Source organism: Mercenaria mercenaria, chromosome 9, assembly GCF_021730395.1.
Source record: "Mercenaria mercenaria strain notata chromosome 9, MADL_Memer_1, whole genome shotgun sequence".
In the NCBI taxonomy this organism is placed as follows: domain Eukaryota; kingdom Metazoa; phylum Mollusca; class Bivalvia; order Venerida; family Veneridae; genus Mercenaria; species Mercenaria mercenaria.
The window spans coordinates 64,603,847-64,625,866 of NC_069369.1; the positions used below are offsets into that span (position 1 = coordinate 64,603,847).

At 33.4% G+C, this 22,020-nt stretch overlaps 1 protein-coding gene across 4 annotated transcripts in view; it reads left to right on the top strand.

Moving 5' to 3' along the window:
- LOC123548064 (uncharacterized) overlaps positions 1-21,552 on the top strand; it is a 69,040-nt gene extending 47,488 nt beyond the window's left edge. For 3 of the 4 annotated variants that reach the window (XM_045335296.2, XM_045335294.2, XM_045335295.2), the window contains exon 2: positions 18,890-21,552. In XM_045335296.2, the coding sequence (XP_045191231.2) occupies positions 18,916-19,707 (792 nt within the window). In that variant the 5' untranslated portion in view covers positions 18,890-18,915 and the 3' untranslated portion in view covers positions 19,708-21,552. Of the gene's footprint in view, positions 1-1,811; positions 1,930-18,889 lie in introns of those variants that run through there. The other variant, XM_045335293.2, reaches the window with a different exon arrangement.
- The last annotated feature ends 468 nt before the right edge of the window (positions 21,553-22,020 follow it).

Genomic DNA, 22,020 nt, shown 5'->3' on the forward strand with positions numbered 1-22,020 from the left:
ACCTGAACATTGAAAACGGTTTCCTCTCAATAACATAAAAACACTTGACCCAGAACCATCAAACTTTATTGTATGATTAGAATAATAACGTAAATGACCCCTATTGTTTTGGGGTCAGTAGGTCAAAGGTCAAGATCGTAAGGACTAGAACATTGAAAATTATTTCTGCGCGGTAACTTTAGAATCATTTCACCCAGAACCTTCACATTTGATAGCTAATTAGGTTTAATGAAATAGAAGACCCCTATTGTTTTGGGGGTCATTAAGTCTAAGGTCAATGTCACAAGGGATGAACCTTGAAAACAGTTTCCTTTCAGGAACTTGAGAACCACTTGACTAGTATCTTCAAACTTGACGGCATTATTTGGCTTTTGATGTTAATGATGGTTATGGTGATGAATATGGTTTTGGGTTAGTATGTGAAAGATCAAGGTCATCGTGATCACGGGACTGAAAATGGGACAAGAAATTATTAGGGACATACATGTTTTGCAAACAGATCTTGTTATAACACGATTAGTGTACTTATTTACAAGTTTGAGAGCTTTATACGAATGAAGTATACCTTCACCACTCACCACTCGGCCTTAGATGCCCTCTTATTGCTTAAACATAAAACATTAATGATTTTACAATAGATAAAAAAGTGACCGATACGTTTCAACTACTTTGAGGTTCATAGATTTTAAATCAGATAAATCACTTCAAAGTAACACAAACGTGATATAACTATAAGCAGATTATACACTTAAGTTTATGAAATCGCCTAATATTTCTAATTTCAGATTCATTAAATTGAACGATTTCTATGTCTCCGAAATCGAACAACTTTCACTGTAAATCGTTTTGTAAAAGACAAACATTCTATTGTTCATCTTAACATGAACTACTCCATTAAATGATTCTTAAAAATGCTATTATTTTTGCTTGGTTTCATTCCTTTCTTCCAAAGGATCTTCTTACATATTTTATTATCTATCATAAAAGAAGTGTTTAAGTATTGTGTGTCGGTCGTAAAAATTCTCATTCAGTGTTGTCATATTTTCTTGTTCTTAGAAATCATTGAGCTCATTCAATATGTGTGTTACTTCAACATCTGAGTTCCGCTTAAGCCGTTACTAAAGGGTGTGAGGAGTGTTGCACATTTCATCATTCCTTACAACAGGCTCAAACAAACCAAGTCTGCCTCTGTTTTTCTTGGTTGCATTCTATGCTTCGAAATGTTCTTCTTACACATTGTATTATCATACATTTACAAATTATAGCCACGATATGCATACAGAAATTATAGAGAATAACAAACGTTTTTGAATGGCTTGCCGATTAAACTTTTGTAAGAGGTCCGAATGTTTTGTTACATGGCATCAGAAATAATGTTTCGTGTTTTTATTCGAATTTTGACATTAGTCCAGAACAATTTAGTGCGAACAATTAAGTGCTGAAGTTCCTCGTCCTTTGAGTCATTTGAAATCATGACTTTTTTTTCAATATCTATGAAATAGAATTCCACTTAAGCCAGGGCTGGGGTGGTGGTTGTTGCAATTTAAATTACTTTTCATGAACAGATTCAATCAAACCGAATCTGCTATTAGTTCTGCTTGGTTGCATTTCATGCTTCCAAGGGATCTATCAGATTTGTTTCAACTTTACACCGGTCCAAAACACAAATTGTTGTCGGACGATTGATAGAAGAAGTCGTGTTATACACACTGTTACATGCATAGCCGTTATTGTAGTCCTGTTAGAACGATAAATCAATAGCCACTGCTGAACTTGTCATTGGCCGTAGCTTAACAGATGTCAGTAGAACTCTGGTATACAGACAAACTCATATCTGTTTTTTAAATGTGCAAGAGTGACAACATTGGAGTAGACATTTTGCACATATGTTATGGAATGTTTTTAATTTGATCTTGGATATATTTATAGGTACTACAAAAATTTTATATTTTCATCATATAAGGTAATACCTATCATCTCCATCTGGATTTAAGCTTGTCTTTTGTAAAGTATTTTCAGGCGGTCAAGTTGATGTCCCCTGCCTTTCGTTGCATTACTGATAATAACTTAATTCTAATTATACTATTATAACAATTTAATTAAGCTGTAATGATATAATTAAATTTTATCATTTTTAATTAAAACCCATCAGAATAGAATCATCTTAATTTTTTTTGTTGTTTTTTGTCGAAAATAATTTTTAGACAAATTTTCTGAAATTTCTGTCTTCAAAAGCTCCGGTGAACAGTTTGCTTACCAGAATTTCATAATTAATAAATAATTAATTAAAAAGCAGCACTGTCGTACTTTTAAACAGGTATATTGACCATATACATTATAAGGCGTTTTGACAAATGCTTTTTATTTACCATGTGACTTTTTATAAAAACTTAGTCTAGTCTTTATCAAAAGCTGCAGCTGCTGTACGGCATATATAAATTTTACTAATTTTGCTAAATTTGTTTCAATATTTTCATCAGGATATAATTAGTCTTCCGAAAATGTTTTTTATCACAATGGTGAACATAATTATACATGTACAGAGACATGTTGTGCTGTTAAAGTACATAGTCACATCAATGGGCATTTGCATACATACGTCAGTTGCCATATAATATCACTTTGAAAATGTACTTTATCACACGTTTGACGTCGCTGAGTGAAATAAAGCCATTCAATAAAATTGATAATACACTGGTGTAATAAAGCTTTGACTTCGACGACGTATAAAGTATGGGAGACTTTAGTCAAATTGACTTGTTAAAGAAAGTAGATTTTTAGATGTTTCGGCAGGAAAAGCTAATTATGATAAAAAGAACATTACATTTGTGACTGTCCACATTGAATTTATGAAACTCCTTGAATAAAATTGATAAAAATGCTCGACAGAGCCTCGCATTTTATTAATTTATTCAACTAGTTTTATAAATTCAATATGAAAAGACACTCGTGTAATATCCTCTATTTGATCAAAGACAAACGTAAATTAACACTGCATAGATATGTACTATTTACGTACACTGATTGATAAGTTAATTAATCTACGCCTTTTCCAGAATTGTGTTATAATATCATTTGAATGGCTGAGTTTGGTATCATGCATAGAAAAATACTTCATCGTACTTACTTGAAACTTGTGCTTCTTTAGCGTAATAATATTGAATAAAAGTCATGACTGTCTGTCTGTAAAATATATCAACAGGAAGTTAACCACTTTATTGAAAGCATACATTAAGATTGCACGATGATAAACCTGTTAAAATATAATTGATGTTCATCGGGAAAACGTGGAAATAAATCAATAGCAATTAACTCTTAACATTTCCTTTTCTGTAGCATATTTAATCAGAAGTTCTGTATAGACAAATGTGTATGAATGCGATTCTAGTTGTGTACTAAAAGGACTAACAGACTGACTGGAACATTTTTATTTCACTAAAATGATTTGATAAAATGTGAACATACTTATACGATCTGTAGAATATCACTGTATGCCAAAATCTAATATTTGAGAGAGATCTAGTGTTGTAAATGTCTACTGTTTATAATGGGATGACCACGTGTACCATCTGATGCGATAAATATTTCTCAGTTAATTGCATTTTCTAGCGTGTTTAGTTATATTAAAAACTTGAACGAACGTTCTCAATTAACATTACAAATAACTTCCGTCAGCGGGGTTAACGTTATAATTAACTGCGTAATTTGTATTCGGGTTTGATTCTGGAATTTAATAGTTATCTGGAGACACCTCTACGGCAAGGTATGTTAAAAGCTTGTCTTTGTTGGGAAGTTATTTAAAACATGGTGTGAATGTGTGTCATGACAATTATCCAGTTACGTTCAGTTGTTCAGTAAAATTTATGAAGAAGATATTATGACCTACATACGCATGTTTAGAGCTCAGTCTTGCGTTGTGTCTGCCAGTAAAGGTAGAAGACTAAAACTTAGGTAGTTCTTAAAGCCCGATTGAACTGACTTGCTGTGATCTTTGTTTTCTGTCAGTTTCGCCCAGCTTTTAAATTGTGTTTATTTTCTTTGTTGTATGCATGAACGATTACTGTTTGATAAATTTTCTTTTTAGCTCACCTGAGCTCTGTAATCGCTCGATGTTCGTCGTCCGTCGTCTGTCGTCTCTCCACACTTAACTTATGTATGCAATAGAGGCTGCGTAATTTATTTGATTCTATGACTTTGATCAGAATCATTGCCTTTGAAAAACTCTGGGTCATATTTGAATATTGGTCATCTGGGATCTAAAACTGGGTCACTAGGTAAAATCTAAGAAAAAACTTGTGTATGCAATAGGAGCTGCATTTTACACTGGATCTTCATAAAAATTGGCTAGATTGTCTGTCTTGATAAACTCTAGGTCAATTTTGAATATGGGTTATATGGGGTTAAAAGCTAGGCCATCCGGTCAAATCAAAGAAAAACCTTGTGTATGCAATAGGGGCTGCATATTTCACTGGATCTTCATGAAATTTGATCAAAATGATTGTCTTTATTAAATCTAGGTCAAGTTTGAATATGGGTTATCTGTGGTCTAAAACTAGGTCACCTGGTCAAATCAAAGAAAAACTGTGTGCAATAGGGGCTGCATTTTTCACTGCATATTCGTGAAATTTGATCAGAATGATCTTCCTGATGAAATCTAGGTCAAATTTGATTATTGGTTATTTGGGGTCAAAAACTAGGTAACCAGGTCAAATCAAAGAAAAACCTTGTGTATGCAATAGGGGCTGCATGTTTCACTGGATATTCGTGGAATCTGATCAGATTGTTTGTCTTGATCAAATCTAGGTCAAGTTTGAATAAGGGTTATCTGGGGTCAATAATAATAATAATAATATAATAATAATAATAATAATAAATTCTTTATTCTTTATTCGGTCAAATCAAATAGGGCAATAGGGGCTGGCTGCATTTTCACTGGATATTCATGAATTTATTAGGATAATGGCCACGATGAAGTATAAGTGAAGTTCGATTATGGGTCAATTGGGGTCAAAAACTAGGTCACTAAATCAGATCAAAGAAAAACCAAAAACCTTGTGTATGCAATAGGGACTGCCTTTTTACTGGATATTCATGAAATTTGATCAGATTGATTGTTTTGATATAATCTAGGTCAGGATCAATTAGTATACATCTGGGGTCAAAAACAAGGTCACCCATTCAGTTCAAAGAAATCCTCTGTGTATGCAATAGGAGCTGTATTTTTCAATGGATCTTCATGAAATTTGATCAGAATGATTGTCTGGGTGAAGTCTAGATCACGTTTGAATATTGGTCATCTGGGGTCAAAAACTAGGTCACCCAGTCAAAGTGAAGAAAACCCGTGTGCATGCAATAGGGGCTGCAGTTTTCACTGGATATTCATGAAATTTGATCAGATTGTTTGTCTTGATAAAATCAAGGTCAAGTTCGATTATTGGTCATCTGGAGAGATGTTCCTCAGGTGAGCGACCTAGGACCATTTGGTACTCATGTTATTTATATCTATGCGATCATTTTTGCGTTTTACAAGATCTTATTTTTATGTTAATATGTTAGAGATTTACTTAGGGTTACAACTTTTATTAACACTTCCTGTACGTCAGGAATAATAGTTATCCCCCGCAAAAGGCGGAGGGATACAGTTTTGGCGTTGTCCGTCCGTCCGCCCGTCCGGGACCATATAAAACTTCATATACATGTTCACCATAATAGAGAAATGCGGCCTGTCAAGTTTCAGTCAGATTGCCAAAGTAACACCAGAGTTTTGGCTCTTAGAAATTTCTAGTGTTAACTCTATATGCTACTATAAATATGGCAATTTCTGCTTCATAACTTGTGACATATTTGATCTAGAACTATGAAACTTAAACTGTATTTAGATCACCATAATGTGGTAGTGCACACACAATTTCGTCAGGATCTCTTTTGTAACTTCAGAATTATTGCCCTTTAATTGTATAAAAATACAAATATGCGTACATAACAAACAACAAATTGATAGAATATCATTAAACTTCTTTCATTTTTTTCCATGAACATTTATTATAAACATGTGAAGTTGTGTACCCACACCCGGTCACCTTCACCACCCTGGTCATACACCCTACCCCTCCCCACCCCAACAAAAAAATGGTTTTCCATTCCTTTTTTTAATTTCAAACCTTCCATGAATGTTTATCTACATGTGAAGATGTAACCACACCCTACCACACCCCTTCCCCCGCCACCACCCCACGTTCCAGATTTCTTACTTGATTGTGCTTTTTAAGGACATCTGTTCTTTTAAAGGGACTGGCCTCCAGATCTTTCGACAACAAACAAAAATATCTTTTTAAATATCTGGAAATAAATGTTATATTTCTTAAGAAGGCTTTCCGGGGTTCGATTCCCGACGCGGTCATCTTTTTTCTTGATTTGGAATGTTTGGAATATTTTAGAAACAAAAACTCATATTCCAATGTTCATAATATGACCAAACTTCAATTTGAAAGAAAGATTATATTTAACCAAATCTGGAGGTCAGAGCTTTTAAGTTCAAATGTACATGTTAAACAGCGACACTTGGTGCCAAACATTCTAGTTACACTTTAAGCTCACATTTCAAATAACTCCTAAGCTTATTATACATACATTTATTATGTACACTTAAAACATTCGTTTTCTGTTAAATTGTTCTTGGCTAATGAAATTATTTGCTCCTTAGTAACATCCTTAAGTTTTTGCCGGATATAGTTTTTTGCCTTTCCTCACCACAAACCCTTTCGGCGGGGGATACCAATTCATCGAATGTGTTTGTATTATTAGTTTTTGAAGCAGTGGCAAAGAAATTTGGACCACAAGCATAATATATAATGTTTGATAAAGATTTCAATATTCATCTTGAGTTGTCTTAATCATGACCTACTGAATTACTTTCTTGTTGGTATTAAGAAGTGAGTTTATGTACTTAAACTCTCCACTGGTTGAATTTTACTGTGTTCCTAGCTTTATGTTTTTGTTTTGTCCTTTTTCCTATCTCGTATATATATGCATGTGTACATCATTCATATATTGTTATATGTTTCCTCTTTTAAAAATTAGCGGTGCTGTGTTTTTACAACCTGACTGTTCCTATTTAGCGCCGTTCTGTATTCGATTAGAGTAAATCATTTACGGAATTGTATTTGATTAGTGTAAATCATTTACGGAATGAGAAGTTTATGTGCCATAAAATTGTAAAAGATATACATGTAAGTTTATATTGCATAAACAAGGGCAAATACAAAACAGGAACAACCACTGACAGACTGAATTCTAAGTGTTGTACAGACGTTTTACTATAGAAATGTTACTGTGTTTGGTTAAATCTGTCATTGTAGGTTATACGGTTGACATAATTAGTTTGTCAAAGACAAAATGCAAGAGTAATTTTAAAGAAGTAAATTGCTTTCACAGATAATACTTCCTGGCAAATGATGGGGAATATTTATCCTAAATTACAGTCTACTTTTATGTAAATGTAAATTGCATTGTTATGATGACCATTCTGTAAACTGAAAGCAACTTTATAAATAGTAATTAAAACAAAGCCAGATATGAATTTATCACATGTTTGTCGTCGCTGGAATGAAATAAAGCCATGATATTAAAATGATAATACACGAGAGTAATAAAGCTTTGACATCGACGACGTTTATAGTGTGTGTATGAGACGTTGGTCAAATTGACTTAGAAAGTAGAGTTTTTGATGTTTCGACAGGAAAAGCTAACATGTGATAAAAAGAATATTACATTTGTGACTTTCCAAATTGAATTTATTAAACGAGTTGAATAAAATTTATAAAATGGTCGACAGAGCCTCACATTTTATTATTTTATTTAACTCGTTTAATAAATTCAATATGAAAAGACACACATGTAATATCCTCTACGTATATTTTGTATAAATGACAATATGAGAAGTGACCTTTCAGAATTGCAATTCGATGCTTTATTGTCTAAAGTGTAATAACTGACAATGAATCGTGACATTCCAACACAATATCAAATTAGGTGTTTCCGATTGATTTAATTGAAAACACTATAAATGTCGTGAGACTTGTTTCCAAGGAAACATTCAGTTACTGCGGAGTTTAATAAATCAGAGTTGCATTAAAAATAATCTGTGCAAAGAAAGTTAAAAAAATACAAAAGGGGCTATAACCGAAATTCCCTCATTTATCCCTACTTACCTAGGGTGGTAGACATATATTTACAATATTTATTACGTTTCAATTTATGGAAGCGCATTCAAAATCAGCTACAAAGCAGCAAAAAAAAGGTGTTTCACAGGAAGGGACACATTCAACACTGTTTTCACAGCTCTCAAGATGCAAGAACATAGTTATATCTACATTGTAACATACTTAACCCTTATCATGCTGGACACGATTGGTTCTGCCTTTGCGACCAGTGCTGATCCGTGCAGTCTGATCATGATCGGCTTTGTTCGCCATTCAGTCAGTATCTTTATGGTGTGCACCCCTTTTAACAGTTAATGGCACTGTCCAAATTGAAAGATGGACAAGTTCATTATAGAAATGTAACAGGGTAAGGGTTAATACATGCTCATTTCTTAATATCATTTGACCAGGGAAAGCAGTCGTAATATGTTTCGCTTGACTGCATTCCACGAATAACTTGTTATAGACCAGATATCATCATTTGCATACTGCGCCCAGTTACGGTAAAACGAGAATAACGTCAATAGAAACGAAGCAATCTAAGCGAGTTTTTTTATTCCATTTACTTCTAAACCGTGCACCAGGCTGTATCAGGTCTGGCAAAAATCAAACAAGACGCAGTTTTACGATATCAACAAAAGTTACCTTAATTCCTAAGAAAGCAGAATGTACTTACTGAAAAAAATATGGTGATCAATTCTAATATATATGGAATATATTCTCCAAAAATATTCTTCATTTTCATACTTGTTTGCACAGTGTGTGGATGGGAATTTTCAGGTCTATCCATTTGACAAGACTACGAGTATTTAAGAGATGTTTAGCAAATTAAATGATATGTATATTTTTTCTGAACATTAAAGTATTTATACATCCTATACCTTTTTAGCAAAACCAGAAGCAGTCTGATTTCACTGCATATTTAAAAACAAACTGAGTTGTCGACATTCTCTCTATAATCTGTAAAATGTCTACGAGTTCATCATAGTAAGTCAACAAAAGCTGATCATACTGAAATCTATAATAATTATAATCAAATAAACCGTATTTTTGTCAACCACAGAACCTAATAACGAATGTCATTAAAACAGTTCTGCTGGCCTACTTCATTAGTCCTAATTCTTAATGTCAAAGAGTTCCAAATCGGACTCAAAGGAATACAGTATATTTGTTAGAATTTTAAGATAAAATAATACTGGTTTGTTGATTCTGAGCGACTATTCGAATGAGAGCTGTGACACTCTTCCTGTCGCATTTGGATTAAAGTTTTATTGCAAGCTTCTCAATTTCACTATCTTTCTAACTTCCGCCCCTATAATCATCAAAACCCATATAAGGATAAGTCGTGATAAATGACAGACATCTTTTGCTTAAGGGTCAGATACCTTAAATGTCAAGGTATCAATATCAGATTTTGTAACTAGTGTTGGTTTAAGTTTTATTGCATTTGTAATTTGATTTATATCTGTATATGTTTCTTATTTCCAACATCTGCCCACCCTCTTCACTCATTTGTTTCCTAACAATTAACTGACATCTCATATTGCTTCTTAGGTTTCCTTATCCCCCTCCCCTAAGCCCCACCTGTCTTCACCCAGTTTCCTTTTATTACTCTTCCCACCTTCCCCACAAAAATTATATATTATTCTTACACTTTATTTTGTCTTTTGTCTCATATGTTTATATGTAGTTTAGTATCCCTAAAGCCCATACTCTTCTCCTTCCTCCTGAAACCCCTATTCATATTTATTACATCTCATATACTTATTTATTTATATCTCATGGGATTCTTAGTATACATCATACCCTCTCCCTTCCCCACACAAACACACAGTGCTATTTCCTTTTTAACAATTCTCACACTGATTTCTTATACTGTTTTCATATAATCTTTCATACCCATGCACCTATAACCCCCACCCTATTACAGCCATTCCCCCAAAATATATAATTTCATCTCGCACACTTATTAATGTCATACATGTTTATCACCTTAATATTAAAGGTGGTCATTCACATTTACATTTTATGATTTTTTTTTTTTTTTTTTTTTTTTTTTGATTTTTAGTTTATTACGCTAGAGATTTATTTAAGGAACAAAAAGACCCATTTCATAATGTGGACTATTTCAATATAATTTCTAACTTTTCATTTGCATTTGATAGATACTATAATATTTCAATAATCTGAACCAACGCGCATGTTTTAAAACAATTTATAGATCTGGACCTCATTCATTTCGAATCTATCCTGGTTGCGCATCACAGATAGTTAAAGGGAAGTAATAAGAGTTTTACAAACTTGCATTTCTTATGAATTTCGGTTAATGTAAATATTTTACAAATATAATAGTTCTTATATTCTAAGGCAATATATGTTGATTAAATTCATACACATGCTAAAATAATTATATCTTGATTGGGCAACCAAGATAGGAAAGTCAAATTGTAAGACGACCTTCAGTGAAATTTTAACATGTATTAAGCAGTCAGCGAGCGCACTTAAGTGTAAAAAATCATTTTGTTAAACGTTCGACCAAATCCATTTCTTGATCAGATTCTGATTTACTACGACCTTTAAGCGTTTTTGAATAGTCGTAAGTCCGATAGCTCTAGTTATTTGACATAATTATTATCAAACATGCTTGGATTCTACCCCAAAAGGTTATTATATACTTACATGAGAATGGATAATTTCGATAACAATTAAATATATAATTCCGTGTAAGTTTAACTCGAAATTAAATGTTTTGTAAAATCAATGCTTTGCATCATAAAATTCTAGCTTAATGTTTCATTTGAACGAAGATGTGTACGTTGTTTTTGTACATTTATGTAAACTGTTTGAAACTGTATTTTCTGAATAATTTCTATCATCTAACGTAGTTTTTTAACAGAATCTTTGTCCTTCTCGGACATAATTATGGAAGTATACCAAAATAAGACTTAACACAGAAAAAAGCTTCAGAATCGTCTTTATTCCCTTTCTGGGAGTGATAATGCGATTGCATTACGCTACAATTAAATTCTTTCTTCTAGATGCTTCTACACTTTCATTCTCTGGACTTATTCTGCATTTCATGAATAAACTCAATTAACTGCTGACATGAGCCAATTAGACCTGACATTTTAATTTGCATATTGTGCCCTGATATGGTAATATGAGAAAAACATCAATAAAAACATAGCAACTTTAATTCTGTTAAAATGTAGTCTCGAGTCTGACAAGAAAAGAAGTGAAACAAGCAAATTCAATGAATTGGTTTCCCCCGCCGGATGAATTTGTGGTGAGGAATGGCAAAGACATATATCCGGCAAAAAGTTAAGGATGTTACTAAGAAGCAAATAATTTCTTTACATTTGAACTTAAAAGTAAAAAATGAATGTGGAATGTGGGTGGTGATTGGATTGGAGGGAAGGGTTACAACTTCACATGTTGATAAATATTAGGTTTGAAAGATGTTTTAAAAATGGAATGAAAAAACTTTTTTAGGGTGGTGGGGGTGGCCGGGTGATGGTAAAAAACTTCACATGTTGGTAATAAATATTGATGGAAAATAAATTGTTGGGGTTGGTACATGATCGGGGTGATGGGGGTGACTGGGTGGAGGAGCGGGGAGGGGGAGGGTACAGCTTTGCATGTTGATAAATATTCATGTAAGGTTTACGGTTAAAAAAAGAGAAAAAAGAATTTTTTGTGGGGTGGATAATTGGGGAGGTGGAGGGGTGTGACCGGAAGGGTTGGGTGACAGGGTGTGGGTACACAACTTCACATGTTGATGATAAATATTCATGGCAAAAACTGAAAGAAGTTTAATGAAATTTTATCAATTGGTTAGTTTGTAATGTACAAATATGTGGATTTTTAAACAATAACAAGGACAATAACTCGGAAGTTACTAAAGAGATCCTGGCGAAATTGTGTGTGCACTACCATATTATGGTGATCTAGATTTAATTTAAATTTCATAGTTCTAGGTCAAATATGTCACAAGTTATGAAGCAGAAATTGCCATATTTGTAGTACCCTATATGGTTAATTAACACTAGAAACTACTAAGTGCCATAACTCTGGTGTTGCTTGAGCGATATGACTGAAACTTGACATGCCACATTTCCCTATAGTTTTGAACACGTATATGAAGTTTTATTTAAATATTCCAAACAAATTCCTAGATATGGCTCCGGACGGACTGACGGAAGGACAATGCCAATAATACGTCCCTTCGCTTTAGGCGGGGGATAACAATGCGTTCAGATTACAATATGCTTCACTCTTTCAACAAAACGTTTTTTAATTTCTATTAATACAGAACTTTATAAACGAGTGATATTTATATTTTATATCATTAATTGACATTACCGGAACTCTTACGAAGAACAAGCCATAATATAAATCAATTACTCTAGTATTGTTTTGTGTAGTTGATTTTTATTTCGTGTCCACCAGTGCTTTACACATTATCCTAAATACTTAAAAAATTTAATGCCAACTGAATTTTATTTCAGGTCTCTTTTTACAAAGGACCCCTCAAGGACCCTGTATTCTTCAAGGCAATTGGATATCCCCTGCCATTAAGTGGCAAAATTAGAAGTTGTAACTTACATTGGTGGACAGAACTCATGGGGTTATTTTATTTACCTTTTCCGAAAAACGCTTGATCATTGTTATATTAATGATATCTGTTTCCAAAGAAAATGATTTTAGTCAAGTTGATAGATTTTTTTTTTTATTTTTACTGTACCATTTTATGATATTCATTATTTAACTTGGTTTCATTACTTTTCTGACAAATGACGCGGAGATGTAATGCTTAAACATCAGTTTAAAATATGCGTTTCCATTCTGATTACCTCAATTATTGCGACTTTATCAAGACATGTTTCCAAGGAAACAGTCGTTTACTATGAAATTCCATAAAGTAACTTAAATCTGTGTATAAAATACCAGTCGATGCAAAGTAATATAAGATAATTGGCAAACTCGGCTTGTCCTGATTATTTTTATTTGGAAAATATTTTTTAGTTTTGCGTGCTTTGTTTGCAAATAAAACACGGTTTTGAGTTCAGATGCGTAGTAATCTAATGGCGAAGGCCGACGACCTGCGTAATTAATAACGATGCGTCTGAGCGAAGAAACGTATTTTATTTGCCAACAAAGCACGCACAACTGAAGTCTATTTCCATTCTAATGCGTTCAAATTACACCAGGAAAGGAAACTGATCTTGAATCCTTTTTTAGGCAGAATAGCCAAAAGTATGTCATTTTGCGAAACGTATTTTAATCGACAAGACAATACACGGTAAAATCCTTTTCTGTTTATATAAAAGAAAATAATCTTAAAATTGTCAGAATAAAGCATAATACATGGAGAGGTTTAGGTTCAGAACAGCTTGAAAAATCTGCAAGTACATCTTTCTGTACTTACAATATAGTATACAAAATATATTTATGAAGGTCCAAAGTAATATTTTCCAAATTTAAAGTTTCTGGGAATCGAAACATATCTATTGATACATGACAATCGAGGAATAAGTACTTAACGAATGTCCGTTAAACCGGGATGGAAAAGTAATTATTTTCTTATGTAATTTACTTAGCGTACGAATTTCCGACCTTAATTCATAAAGCGAATAAAAATTGTTATTCTAATTTGTCCACTAGTCACATGCTAGCCATTATATTTCTCCTGTAGACTTTAAAACACGTACATATCCACCTTTTCACCGTGAAGAGTGTTACTAAGAGTCTGACCTACTTAGAGTTGCATGAAAAAATGAAGAATGCAGTGCTCGTTAGGTCAGCGTTATTCCGCCTTTTTAGCCAGTGCTTTAGCAATTGGCTATAGCTCTAAATCAACTACAAAGTTTCATCCTCTCGTCGTTTGAGTTTTCATTCTATTTCTATGTGAACGCATCACACAGATATTCTGGACGTGTAAAAAAATAGTCTCATATTTATTTTTTATTATCTTGGTATTGTGTGAGTGTGTGAGCAACTGAGGACTTCTGTTTTAAACAACAAAAACAAGCAGCAACGGATTCTAGAATATTTATGAACTTTATATTCACATTCGAAATATTCGGAATCACTCCGCTCACTCTGTCCTTTGTATCAGTTTTTCTACATGAACCCACTCAGGCGCATACCTAAAATTCTACTCGTAATGCAGCACGCATAAATAAAATTCCGAGCTCTTTGATTGGTTAACAGCATGGAGAGACGGCGTTTTGATTGGTTAACATCATAAAGTGGCGCCATATTGTTAAACCTAACCCTAAGCCTGAAATATCACTCAGTAAGCACTGGCTATCAGTCCTTTCAGGGCTTTGATTTATCATAGACCTGTAGATTGTCAAGGGAGACAATACAATAATATGATGTGAAGTATTATCATAATTATCGACCTAGACATATTACGGCACCGAAGATGGTAGGATAATACGATGCAAAACTGCATAAACAGGACACGAAAGTGCGATATTGAAATCGCGTCTTCGAACAATTTCGCTCTTAAGGTATTAGACCCGTAATAGAGTACCCCCTTTTTAAAGAGCTATTCATTCAACCTTAAACACTCTTAGACCCGCCTATTTTCAGGACCCTTGACTGTTTTAGGGGGTAGTTCAAGCCCCACTGGGACCAATTTTTTCCCTTATTATCCTTTTTTTCTAGTAAGTTTTTACTTATTTTAAGACTTAGCTATAATTGATTTATTGTACAAAAAAAAAATTCATTTGATAAGCAATTTCTTGCTGTTCAAAGTGAATTTACCTCTGAAACAGAAGGGGTAGAGTTAAACATCTTTAAAAATACTGAGTTACATGTGGTAAAAGTTCTCTATTTTTCCTTCACTCTTTAGATTACATGTTGTGGAAGAAATGTAGGTAGGTTTTACATTTGCCCCAAGGTTATTTTTGAATGAAGTGAGCAAAATTCAAAACAGACCCGCAGGACTCGACCTCAATTTTTCAGTGTTGGGAGTTAGAATTCTGTCTCATTAAATCCGTGTACTTGAGGCACCCTAGAAAAATGACATTGACAGTTTTATTTTGTGTTTTATAATTGTTTACCAATAGTTTGATGTTTCTTTTATCAAAAATGGTAAAATGAATTCTCTGCAAACATTTTGGATTGTGGCCATTACTTTGAAATTTGTCTCTACTTGAGCTTGAGGATATATAATAAATTATACAAAATTTATAAAAAAAAAAAAAAACGGCACGGTAAAAATTGCAACACAGTGCGAAACACTGTCAACTTTGAGAATATACCAACCAAATGCCATTTTGTAAACATTACTTTTAGGGGTCTAATACCTTAAGTCGAAGGGACGGTAGTGCAATAATTTGCGAAAGTGAAGTTATATCGTGGCATTGCCTCGTGGTGTCGAGGTTTTGCATCATATTATTGCACAAGCCTATTGTATTATTTGATTACAAGATACACTCTTAAAAGCTTTAAATCCAGAACATAATATTTCCCATATAACTTAATAAGATATTAAAAACCACGGTGCTTAAGCGCCTGAATGACGCTACAATTAAAGTCATTTTCCTAAAACCTTTTTTCATGATACTTCTACAGTTTCCTTCTATCATCTCAGTTTACATTTCATTAAATACAGTTTTTCCGCTTCTGAATCATGGTATGGTAATTCGAGTAAAAAGACAAAAGGAACAAAGCAAATTCTTTTGAACGAACTGTACACAAAACGAAGTAATATTGATTTGCCGGCACTCCTTCATTGGTCCAGGACCAAGAGCAGTTGGAAAAATAGTGATTACATTGCACTTACATATCTCTAGCAAAGAAGAAAAACAATGCCTCTTTCTGTTATGTAGCATGTAATTTAAGTATAATGGTGCCGAAGCATTAGGCGTTCAGCACGGATGCTGTATCTAAGTGGAGGGAAACGATTGACAAACGGGCCTTTTAGCGTATTCTTCGCATACGTCAATGGTACTTGATGTACGTAACCTGTCGAAAGTGTATGTATCCAGTTGAAAGTAGAATTAGCATGCAGAAGTAACTAAAGTTGACAGAGTAAACAAAATTTTATTTAAAGTCGACAAGAGAAGACAATAATACAAATTGAGCTGTGTTGAGCTTTTGAACCGACGTTTTAACAAGTGTATATACAGATAACAAATAAAAGTAGAGATTAATATGTTAAGAGAAAATAAATTCAGGATTACAATATTCCAGACCCACATATATAAATGTAGAACAAGTAGGACTATTCACTGACACCAGGGATAAAGTCTGGCATTTTGATCGTTGATGTAAAGTCTGGGTATGTGTGATCAAAATGTACGTGCTACAAAATCAGTGATAAATTCGTCTGACGTCATATTAATATATACAGTGACTTTTAAAAACACCCCTCATACATGGTGCACAAAGTTATTTTATTTATTAGATTCTATTAAAAAATAATATGAAGTGTATAAAATTGGCTTCCAACTTCTTCTATGTTGCTATCTTGCTCATATGCTACGTGCTTTTATTAGTTTATACGGATATACAGCGGCCTTCAGTAATCGATTTTGTATTTTGCAGCTCATTTTACTCTGTAAGAATGTGTCACTAGTATTTTATTCTAGAGATTCTATGATTATAGAATCTTACAGCAGTGACTGCAAAGTGGTAGAAAAGAAATAAATAATAAATTGAAAATAACTAAATATATAAATACTTCCCAATGATACACACTGAGTGCTGTGAAAATGCGGATAACTGTTTAGTTGTAATGAACGTCAAGAGCAGTTGAAACATAGATTTATCTTCTCTTTTAAGATACCCTGCAAACAAAATATCTTGAAAGACATCTCTATAACTTTTGTTTACATCTTATCGATATTTTGTCAACAACTTTCATGAATATGGATAGTTTGCACCAGAATACAGCTAAACTGCCGTAGCGATGAATAAATAAGCGTTCTTAATGCATAGCTGTAATCTACGAAGAACACTTGTCATGCAAATCAATAACCACAGGGCATGAGCTTTTAGCTGGTCGTCGTGCAACATAGTTAATATTCACATAAAATAAACATACTTATCATACATACGTTAAATGACTGACCGAGACATGAGTCTAGAGTTGTATCGTATTAGCTAGTTTACCCAAGTGGTGGTTTGGCACTGACAGTTCCGAGGCGGTGTCACACTATGCTCCTTTATGTATACGTTTTGTTTTTGTGTGTTTACTTTGTCTTTGTGTGCTAGTCTTTTGCACCGCTAGTAGCTTTAGGATGCGCTTTGGGGAGACTGTGCTTTTGGAACGCGGCTTTAATATTTATCATTATTTCTACTGTTATTTTCAAAACAATACAGAGTGTAAGAACAAAGACACAGATTGTAGCAAATTTGTAAGTTTAATATACAATTGTTCAAAATTTCCCATTCATTCTTTTATGTGTTTTCTGCGTTATATTCAATCTGCCTGTGAAACATTATACGACGAAAACATTTATCTGGAAATACATACATGAAAATGTACATTAGTGAGAAAACTGATTAACGTTTTAACGATTTGTTCTGATATCCTGAATACTAATTGCCTAAAATTAATAGCAATATATTAAATGGCGATATTCCGCTTAGTTAGTTCATTACAAGTGTACATTGATCTTACCTTTGCTGGGTATAAGACGCTTGGTAATCAATGCATCTTAACGTACGTTTAAGCGTTGAGGTTATTAGATATATTTCATTAGAGTAGTTTAAGAAAAAAGTTACGTTTACAAGTTAGTTTTAATAGAAAATCATTCATCATTGCTCAAAATAAGCACGTGCAAAATGTTTCTTATACACCGCGTAAGTTGTAGTTTATGTGCGTAGTGTATGAAGACTGATAAAAAAAGCACAGACTTTCAGCAATAATTAAGACAACGTGTAGGGAGGGTGTGTTAGCATAGGCGTTTAATACTAGATTCATTTTTATTGGTGCACGCGAATATCAGTCTTTTTGTAGAAATAACAGGCATGCACAAAACACATCTTTATAAAAAAAATTAACTATATATTTCAACTTTTTTGTCATGGTCAACATATATACGAAAGGATGATGATACCAAAGCAAATTCAAATAAAATAGTACAGTAACTTGAATCTTTTTATGCTAAATATCATGTCCTGTAGTGGTGTAGAGTTTGATAGAAGTCATTGCTTGAAGTTCACATGCGCGATATCACATACAACGAGGTTATAGCCAAGTTTGTACAATTTTCAAAGTAAAATCACTGCTTGAAATAAAACCTTTCGATTCAACCAATCAAACCAATAATTTTCCTGTTAGCACGCGTCATATTCATCGTCAGCTGGCTTTTATGACGTATTCATTATGACAAACAAGCAACGATTTCATTGCATGATAAGGTCACACTTTCAGTTCTTTGCTTGACAGGAAAACAAGTATTGGGTTTGGTTAACCAATAATTTTCCTGTTATATTGTGTCATATTCGTTTTCAGCTGGCTCTTATGACGTATTCACTATGACGAACAAGCAACGATTTGATGCATTATAAGGTCAAACTTTCAGTTATTTGCTTGTAGGAAAACAAGTATGGGATCGGGTTAGAATAGAAGCTTAATTTCCAAAAATGGGTTTTCTTGACACTAGACATTACAGTACCATGCTGAAAAACATGGATTTCTAAATTTATTTTCTGTTTCGTTGCAGAATACTAATGTGAAAAGTATAAAGCAATGGCGGACGAGCAAAAACACAAGGAATCACCAAGGAAACTATCACATTTACAAGTAGCGCGCAAACTAAGTCGGGGAGCAGACGACATTTTCGATACTGACGAGTATGCTAATGAGTATTATAATTACCAGGATAGGCGAAGTTCTAGCCAATCAATATCGAGATATAATTCATGTCCACAACTTCTTGACCAGGAACCGGAAACACGCAATGAATCGTATGAACAAACTACTGATGATATAAATACGGGTTCAAGTGTTCCTTACCTAGAACGTCAATGTGTTTTTGTTCAAGGTCCGTCACCTGTGCTTCAAAGAAAGCTATATGTAGAAAATGGACAAGTCTCAGAAACTCCTACGCCACCGTCTACACCAAAAAGCCGACGGAGTGGGTTCTCCTCAAGAGAATCGTTGTTGTCGTCACCGGATAAAACATTCACGTCACCGTTTACATCACCAAGACTTCTGCTTAGAAAACAATTAATTCAAAGTGCTTTAAGTAGAGACTCTTCTATAGATAGTCTCACAGACAAGTCTGTAGGTGAACCAGATAAGAAAGTTCCGCTCAGTGTTGAAAATCTGAATAGGTTTGATGATTTAAAATCAAAAGATGAAGCTTTAAAGAGTCCAAAAGAAGAAAAAGGAAAGGTACACAAAGTTCGGGGTAGACGAAGTATTCAACCTGAGGTTTCTGACACTGTGAATAAATGTGAAAACTGGTTACAAACTTTACAAATTGTACAGACGGACAGGATTAAATCAAGAAGCAATATACAACTACCACCAATATAAGAAGTGAAAATTCAATTTCCTTTTGATCTATATTCAGGTGCTCAATATTTGCAGTATTACCACGAAAACTAGGATGAAATTTCATTGGTTAGTTATATGGAGCTCATCATCTGATTGGCTGATAGTATTAAAATACGGAGGTGTTAATGTGCTGATATACTCAGAGCATTATAAATGCAAATACAGCGTGTACCTTCATCACATATATTTATAGAGATGGTACCTACCAAAGAAAATCTAAGGGGAACAACTCTGAATTGACCAATAAATGGAAGCAAACATAAAACATTGGTCAAAAGTGAAAGAAACTCAAATAGGTCCTTTTACCATCAACTGCTCAGGCAGGCAAAATATGACCTTCATTTGTTTAGATCGCTTTGTATTCAGTATCGAACACGCACACTTTTCTCATGGCTTACACTTACAGTTATTTTATAATTTGTACTGAGGCCCTGATAGAAAGTTTAGCAGTGCATGAAAATTCAGTGAAATAATGCATAAATTCCATTAAAGAAATTTTACGAAATTAAGAAACGTTATAAAGTTTTGATCTTTTAGCCAAAGTTATTTATTGTTCTCAATGATCGGATGATTAATCGGTTTACACAAAATTTATATATTTAAATGTACAATGTATATATCCAACAATGAGAATTTTAAAAAAGAAGTTAGATTGGTATCATGTTTATGTAACAATGTAGCTATACTGCTTAATATGTTCATCACTTCAATGAATCATTTTGAAAGTGTTTCTTACGCTTTAAATAGTCATTTTGAAGCATTTCTCTTACTGTTCAAGAGTACTTTGCTGCAAATAATGAAACACAAAAAGTAATTGTCATCAAATGAAATTACAACATTTTGAGGCAGTGGTTGTAAATACAACACTTTAAGGTAGGTAGCTGATAGGTAATGACTCTCTGCAATGTATTTTTAAGCAATTCAACATTCTCTGGATGGAATTATCACGATCATTGCTTTCCACGAACAACGAATAACTAATGAAAAAGCATATGGAGATTATTTTATTGATGATTTTCGTTAGAGGTCAACTACCTTATTGTAACAAACTGTGAAATGTTTTATAACTAAGAAACTTCAGATATCAACATTAATTTACAACTTAAAACTGTTTACATAACTTGAAAAACATGATTTTTGTTGGGGCCTCTCATTTACAATTATATCAATAATTATCACCTGAATTGAGTGCATTCATGAGTGGAAAATATTGATGGCAAAATGGTGAGGGGGTTTGTTTACATTATTAAATTTTAAATAACTTCTTTCAGGTACATTTTTGGTATGGTTTTGGTAAGCTTATAATAAAGAGCATGCCATTCCCTTTCACTCAGATTTTTTTCCTGAGTTTTAGACCCTTGGCTAGTCTTGGATTTTGGTTTTATTAAAAGACAAAAGAAAGTTCAGTATAGGCTATTTAAAAGTGTTGAAAATAAACTAAACTTACACTTTACTCTATTGAATTTATTTAGCTGTGGATACTTTTGATACAGACTATAATTGGGGAGAACCTTATGTCATTGAAAAACGGTCAATACAAGAGTTGTCCATTTTGCTTCAGATATTTTGAGGAAGTCATTTTTTCAAATATCAAATATTTCTATTTTTATATGGAGAGGAGTAAAACCATCAATATATTTAGTAAATTGGTGCACTTAGCTATCATTTCACCCTGAAAATAAACTGTATAGATGAATTTGATTTTTTAGGTACCATCTCTAATATTTACAATGCCTTTACACTTATTTTATCGTTTATTTTTAGACAAAGTGGTCATAATAAAAGTTATTCTTGTTCCTCAATAAAGTATTTAATAAGGTTAAAGGAATTACTTATTGTTAAACCAAATTTCAAATATTCGAAAGATTAAGATTTGGTGCATGTCCAGGTGCGTGTAGGATTTTAATAAATGTAATAAGGATGTCAAAGTCAAAGCGCAGAACAATGCGTAGAACTACAATGAGGCTTTCTTTGGGGTGGGTGGGGAAGAATAAATATCAAAGAGGAAACACAACGTTCAAAGATCCACAACAACACCAGTGCATGCATAGACGTACATTCGACCAAAATACAAAAACGAAGTGAAACACACATTAAAACAAGGGCGATACACAAATAAAGAAATAAAGTGGAGCAAAGCGTTAGAACGGCCAGTAGCTAAAAAACACCGCTGGGGAGCTTAAACCGGGATATGGTGCGCACCTACCCCCACCATTTTCTTAAGTCATTGCAGAAGCATTTCATCGGACCCAATAGATTGCATGGATGAGTAAGGGCCTGAACCAGAAAATT